General features: G+C 62.0%; 2 protein-coding genes across 2 annotated transcripts; one reads left to right on the top strand and one right to left on the bottom strand.

Annotated features, from left to right (window-relative positions):
- Positions 1–202: 202 nt before the first annotated feature.
- LOC308217501 (condensin-2 complex subunit H2-like) lies at positions 203–2,351 on the bottom strand (the record flags this gene model as incomplete). The annotated part of the gene is made up of 4 exons (XM_080610632.1): positions 203–394; positions 1,462–1,517; positions 2,051–2,152; positions 2,232–2,351. The coding sequence occupies 4 exons, from the start codon at positions 2,349–2,351 to the stop codon at positions 217–219; spliced, it is 456 nt and encodes a 151-aa protein (XP_080466758.1). The 3' UTR covers positions 203–216.
- Positions 2,352–4,555: 2,204 nt separating this feature from the next.
- Positions 4,556–6,238, top strand: SCO2 (synthesis of cytochrome C oxidase 2). The gene is made up of 2 exons (XM_080613650.1): positions 4,556–4,627; positions 4,827–6,238. The coding sequence occupies exon 2, from the start codon at positions 4,834–4,836 to the stop codon at positions 5,551–5,553; it is 720 nt and encodes a 239-aa protein (XP_080469776.1). The 5' UTR covers positions 4,556–4,627; positions 4,827–4,833; the 3' UTR covers positions 5,554–6,238.
- Positions 6,239–6,458: the final 220 nt, after the last annotated feature.

The raw sequence follows: 6,458 nt of genomic DNA, 5'->3' as shown, positions 1-6,458 counted from the left end.
GTAATAAACATACCTGCTTTATAATCTCCCTGAGTTGTAGAGTCTGATTTTGTGCTTCAGGGGTGCCCGGGGGGTGTTGCCCCCCTTCACGGGCATGCTGAGGGCAGGCAGAAGGCCTGGAAGCGCTCGTGCGCCTGCTCGTGTGTGAGCAGCCGGAGCCGCAGCGTGTCCATCCCCTGCTCCAGGCCTGGCTCCTGCGCCAGCTCCACCACGTAGTCATTGGCCTGCAGGGGACAGGGAATGCTGTCCAGGGAGGCACAGAGAGCCCCGGGACAAAAGCAGCACCAGAGGCACTGGAGCTGCAGCTCTCACATTCTCATCAATGTCCTCCGCCCCAAAGGTGGCGTCAGCGTCTCTCCCATCCAGATCCAGGGAGTTGGGCAGCTTCTCCTGCCTGGATCAGGGAGCAGAAAACAGGATCAGTATCAGGGAATCCTGGAATCGTTTGGTTTGGAAGGGACCTTAAAGTTCCTCCAGTTCAAACCATTGCTATGGGCAGGGACACCTTCCATTAGAGCAGGTTGCTCCAAGCCCCGTCCAGCCTGGCCTTGAACACTGCCAGGGATGGGAATCCTGGGTTCAGCAGTAGCAGTCATTTTTCTCCTCCTTAGTAGCTGGTGCAGTGCCGTGTTTTTGACTTTCAGCCTGAAAACAGCGCTGATAACACCGATGTTTTTAGTTGGTGCTCAGTAATGTTTAGTCTGACCAAGGACTTTGTGAGTCTCATGCTCTGCCAGGGAGGAGGGGAAGCCAGGAGGAAGCAGAGACAGGACACCTGACCCAAACTAACCAAAGAGGTATTCCATACCACAGCACGTCATGCCCAGTATATAAACTGGGGGCAGTTACCCGGAAGGGCTAGATCACTGCCAGGGTCAGGCTGGGTATCGGTCGGCGGGTGGCGAGCGGTTGAATTCTCTTCCCTTCTTATTTCCCTTATCATTATTATTGGTGGCAGCAGTAGTGATTTGTGTTATACCTTAGTTATTAAACTGTTCTTATCTCAACCCGTGGGAGTTACATTCTTTCGATTCTCCTCCCCGTCCCTCCAGGAGTGGGGGGACGAAGTGAGAGAGAGACTGCATGGCTGGGCTTAAACCACAACAATGGGGCAGCCACAGCTTCTCTGGGCACCCTGTGCCAGCGCCTCAGCACCCTCACAGGGAAGAGCTTCTGCCTAAGAGCTCACCTCAGTCTCCCCTCTGGCAGGTTAAAGCCATTCCCCTTGGCCTGCACTGAGAGCAGGCAGGAAAACCACAGGATGGTGGCACTGGAAGAGCACATGGGGACAATCATGGCCCCAGGCTCTGGAGTCCATCCCACTGGGGACATTTCCTGCAGGCCCCAAAATGCTTTGCACGGGCTCAAGAGCAACGCTGCAAGAGGCACGTTTGGGTTTGTAACGCAACAATTGCTGAGCGGCAGCAGGGTAGGAGGAGCAGGCACTGCGGCTCTACTTACTTCTTGTTGGAGATGTAGTCAAGCGTCTGGTACACCAGTGAGTAGAGATACTCCACCTGGGGAGGAAAACAACCAGGCTCAGGAGAGGGAGGAAGAAGCTCCCAGAAGAGCTGATATGAGAGGAACCTCCACCCTCCTCTGATCCCCAGTGCTTGGGGGTCAGATTCTGGTGCATCTTGTTCTTCTTTTCCCTGTTTCTGCCCTTCTGAGGCCAGGTTTGGGCAAGCTGGGACCTGGTGTCCCTGCCCATGGCAGGGGGATTGGAGCTGGATGAGCTTTAAGGTCCCTTCAACCCAAACCAGTCTGGGGTTCGTGATTTTATGACATCTGTAATCCTCAACAGGAGGATCTCCCTTATCCCTTCGGATTTTTGGTGTCTATACACATCGTTCCAGTCCTGTCCTGTATAAATCACTTTAATCCAACCCCATATAAATCACCACCGACTCTGACATGATCTCTTCTGCACATCACAGAGTGGAACTGGCCATGAAATTCCATTCAATCCCACACTTATCAGTGCTCACACCCCTGGCAGACTCTCGTAGCCCCCTGATACCCGGCTACTCCATCACCACCAGCTCCTCACCTTCCTGCTGTAGACACAGGCGGATCCCTGGATGAGCAGCGCCGCCTCCATGAAGTTCATGGTGGTTTTCCCATTGTCGAAGGAAATGCAGACGTGCTCCAGCTGAACAGGAGTGATGGGAATGGTGAGCGGGGGGGATGGGGTTGGGATGGACCCTGGCAGGACCCCCCCATCACCTCACCTCCTCCAGGTACTCGCTGAGCTGCGCGGCCACGTCCACCTCCCAGTTCTTGGTGAGGTCACGGATGGGCTGCAGGAGGTGCACGAAGCGGGACTCCAGCTCCCCCCTGGCGGGGGGCATCTTCTGAGCTCTGAACGGGGTTAAACCCCCCCGTTACCAGCCGGTGATCCCACAGGTGGCATCGGAGCGGGGCAGGTCACAGAGAGCAGCTGATGGAAACCTGGGACAGAAACCTGGAGTTGAACAGAAACACGCAGTGAACACACATCATGGAATCAACTGGGTTGGGAAAGAGCTTCAGATCAACCAGTCCAAACATTCCCAGCACTGCCAAGGCCACCACTACCCCATGGCACTGAGGCCTCGTCTCCACAGTGTGTGAACACTTGCAGGGACGGTGACTGCAGCCCTGCCCTGGGCAGCCTGTTCCAATGCCTGAGCACCCTCTGGGGCAGGAATTGTTCCTCAGCTCCATCTAAACCTGCCCTGGTGCAGCTTGAGGCCGGTTCCTCTTGTCCCATCCCTTGTTCCTTGGGAGCAGAGCCCAGCCCCTCCTGGCTCCATCCTCCTCTCAGGCACTTGTAGGGAGCGATCAGGTCCCCCCTGAGCCTTCTCTTCTCCAGACTGAACCCCCCAGGTCCCTCAGCCCTTCCCCATCACACTGTGCTCCAGGCCCTGCACCAGCTCCGCTGCCCTTCTCTGGCCCCATTCCAGCCCCTCAATGTCTCTCTTGTAGTGAGGGGCCCAGAGCTGAACACAGGATTCGAGCTGCAGCCTCACCAGCGCCCAGTGCAGGGCACAGTCCCTGCCCTGGCCCTGCTGCCGCACTGGTGCTGATCCAGGCCAGGATGCTGGGGGCTTCCTGGCTGCCTGGGCACAAGCTGCTCCTGTTCAGCTCCATCAATCGGCACCCCCAGCTCCTTTCCCACGAGCAGTTTCCAGCTGCTCTTCCCAAGCCTGGAGCGTTGCAGGGGGTTGGTGTGACCCAAGTGCAGTTTGCCGCATTGAACCCCATCCCATTGGCTCATTCCATTGCTCTGGGATGCAGCTGATGCCCCCCCAGCTCTACCTGCTGCTCCCGGCTGGGGTAGTTCTCCGGGATAGCCTTGAAGAAGGGCCAGGAATGGTGTGTGTAGTCATAGGTCCACTCACAGAAGTGGTTCCCGATGTCGAAGCCCCTGTGGAAGGGTCCAGATGAGCTGAGTCCCAGCCCCAGCAGACTGGGAACACCGGGAAGGACATGGGGGCCCCAACGTACTGATAGTTGTAGCTGCTGTACTCAAAGTCGATGAGCATCAGCTTGTCGGAGGAGGAGGCCTCACGCCCAGCCAGCAGCAGGATATTTCCTGTGGGGAGATGGGGGTCTGGGGGTGTCCCACCAGGAATGCTGGAGCTGGGGGGAGCCGAAGCCACCAAACCGGGCCCTGGCACGTACAGCCCCCAAAAGGTCAGCAGGAACCCCCGGGGGAGCCACGGGGGGACACGGGCCAGAGCCTCCTCCTCAACGTGTCCCCCCCCCCAGAGCCAGCCCCAGGGAGTGACCTTTGGCATCCGCCACTCCGAGTACCTGGCGCCGCTCATCGTGGATGTGCCCGACTAGAGCCCACGGCATGGCTGGAGCTGGGAATGGGCTCCAGGCGGGAAGGGGGGCTCCAGCTGGGAACAGGCTGTGTTCACAGTCACCCCCGGGCTCCATCTGTGTTCCCTGCGCCGCCCCCTGCGCCCTGTGCTGGGCAGAGCCACCCGCACGCTGCGGGAGCTCTGTTCCCATTCCCATTCCCAGCCCGTGCCCTGCGCTGCTGGAGGAGGCCCTGGAGAGGCCATGGGAAGTGGGGCTGAGCACTGGCTCAGCATTATGGCTCCATAACCTCATAGCCCCATAACATCGTAGTCCCACAGCACCGTAACCCCATAGCCCCATAACCTCATAGCCCTACAGCCCCATAACCCCATAGCTCCACAGCCCCATGGCTCTATAACCCCACAGCCCCACACCCCATGGTCCCACAGCCCCATAGCCCCCATGACCCCAATGAACCCCATCCTCTATGACCCCCAATGACCCCATGTCATCCATGACCCCATCATACCCGTGACCCCAATGACCCCATGACCTCGCTGACCCTCCATGACCTCCATAACTGCCCTGTGCCCCATGACCCCGATGACCCCCGGTGACCCCGGGGCCCCCATCCCTCCCGTTGCCGCCCCGTGGGCGGAGGCGCCGCCAGGGGGCGCGGAGCGCGGGTGCGCGCCAGTCCGCCCGCCGCCAGGGGGCGCTGCCGCCCGCGATGAGCCCCTTGACGGCTGCACCCGCCCCGCGACTTCCGGTTCCGGGTGCGTCCCGCACCGACCGGACCGGACGGAACGCGGCTCGGCGGGGACAGAGGGCAAAGGTCAGCGGGGTCAGAGGGGGCGGGGCCTGGGGCGGGAGAAGGGGTCAGAGGACACGGGGGGTAAAGGGAGAGGGGTGAGGTGGGGGGTGAAGGGAGGTCAGGATGGGGTCAAAGGTCACCTGTGGGTCAGCGACGGGGGTGTCCAGCGGCACTTGCGGGTCAGGGTCAGAGGTCACCCGTGGGTCCCTCTCCCCCCCAGCCCCGCCATGCTGCGCTCGCTGCTCTCCCGCCTGCGCCGCCCCCCCGCGGGCCTCCCCTCCCGCCGCTCGCCCCGCCCGGAGCCGCGGCCGCTCCCGCTGTGGCAGCGCGCGCTGGTGGCGGGGGCGGGCGCGGGGGCGGCGGCGGGCGCGTGGCTGTGGCTGCGGCAGCGCCGGGAGCGGGAGCGGCAGCGGCGGCGCCGGGAGGCGCTGCGGGAGCTGGCGCTGGCCCAGGGCGACTTCGCGCTGCGGGACCAGACGGGGGCGCCCCGCGCCAAGAGCGACTTCCGGGGGCAGTGGGTGCTGCTGTACTTCGGGTTCACGCACTGCCCCGACGTGTGCCCCGCCGCGCTGCAGCGCCTCAGCCGGGCCGTGGCCGCGCTGGAGCGGGACCCGGCGCTGCCGCCGCTGCAGCCGCTCTTCGTCACCGTGGACCCCGAGCGCGACGACGAGGCCGCGCTGCAGCGGTACCTGCGCGACTTCCACCCGCGCCTGCTGGGGCTGACCGGCACCGCCGAGGAGGTGCGCGCCGCCGCCGCCGCCTTCCGCGTGTACGCCAGCGCCGGGCCCCGCGACGCCGACGGGGACTACATCGTGGACCACAGCGTCCTCATCTACCTGCTGGGCCCCGACGGGCTCTTCGTCGACTGCTACGGCAGCAGCAAGAGCGCCGAGGAGCTGGAGCGCAGCGTGCGCAGGCACATGCGCACCTACCAGCCCCTGCAATAAAGCACCCGCAGCACACGTGTGAGTGCTGGGGGGGTCTGACACCCCCTGTGGCAGCGGGGAGTGGGGCACGGGGGACCCTGACAGCCGCCGAGGGTGCAGTTATGGGGGGAACATGGACCCTGACAGCCTCTGATGGCTCCTGTGATGGTCGGTACCGGGGTGGGAGAACTCTGACAGCTCCCCCCAAGCATGGCAGGGACCATGGGATGGAGACCAGAACAGCCCCAACACTCCTGTGGCAGTGAGGAGTGAGGAAGACACGGAGCCTGGCACCTCCTGCAATGGCAGGTATAGGGATGGGCAACACCAACATCCCCGATGTCTTCTGGGGTGGTGGGAACCAGGGTAAGGGGGACCCCAACATCCTTCATGGTGACCCCAGCACCCGCCACAGCAGCAGGTACTGGGGAAACATGGACCCTGACACCGCCTGCAGTGGCAAAGGCCAAGGTGGGGGGACCCCGGCACCCTCCAATGCCTCCCATGGTGGTGGGAACCAGGAGATGGGAGTGTGATACCTCTAAAAGCAGTAGATCCTGGGGTGAGGGGGACCCCAGCTGCCCCCTTTGGCAGTGGGAACCCCAACACCTCCTGATACTCCCCCAAGAACCCTCCAGGTGCATCCCCAGGGGTTGGGGTCTGTTCCCGCAGAGAAGCAGAGCTGTTCATTATATCAAAACAGGGTTTATTGCCGTGGGGAGGGGGAGTGAGGGGACAAAGGGGGGTTTGGGAGCACACAGAGGGGACTGAGGTCATGGGGGGAGTGGAAGTAAATAAGGGGGAAGTTGGGGATACACAGGATGGGTTTGGGAGTAGAAAAGGGGCACTGGGCATGAGTAAGAAGGGGTTGAGGACACATGAGGGCTGGGGGTTCAAAAGGGACTGTTTGGGGCTATGAAGACAGT

The sequence above is a fragment of the Psittacula echo genome (genome assembly GCF_963264785.1).
Source record: "Psittacula echo genome assembly, chromosome: 1".
Lineage (NCBI taxonomy): Eukaryota > Metazoa > Chordata > Aves > Psittaciformes > Psittacidae > Psittacula > Psittacula echo.
This window is presented reverse-complemented; position numbering and strand designations above follow the sequence as displayed.

What these genes read in the sequence shown, in the direction of transcription:
- SCO2 (XM_080613650.1), top strand. Translation starts at nt 4,834, where the DNA reads ATGCTGCGCTCGCTGCTCTCCCGCCTGCGCCGCCCCCCCGCGGGCCTC.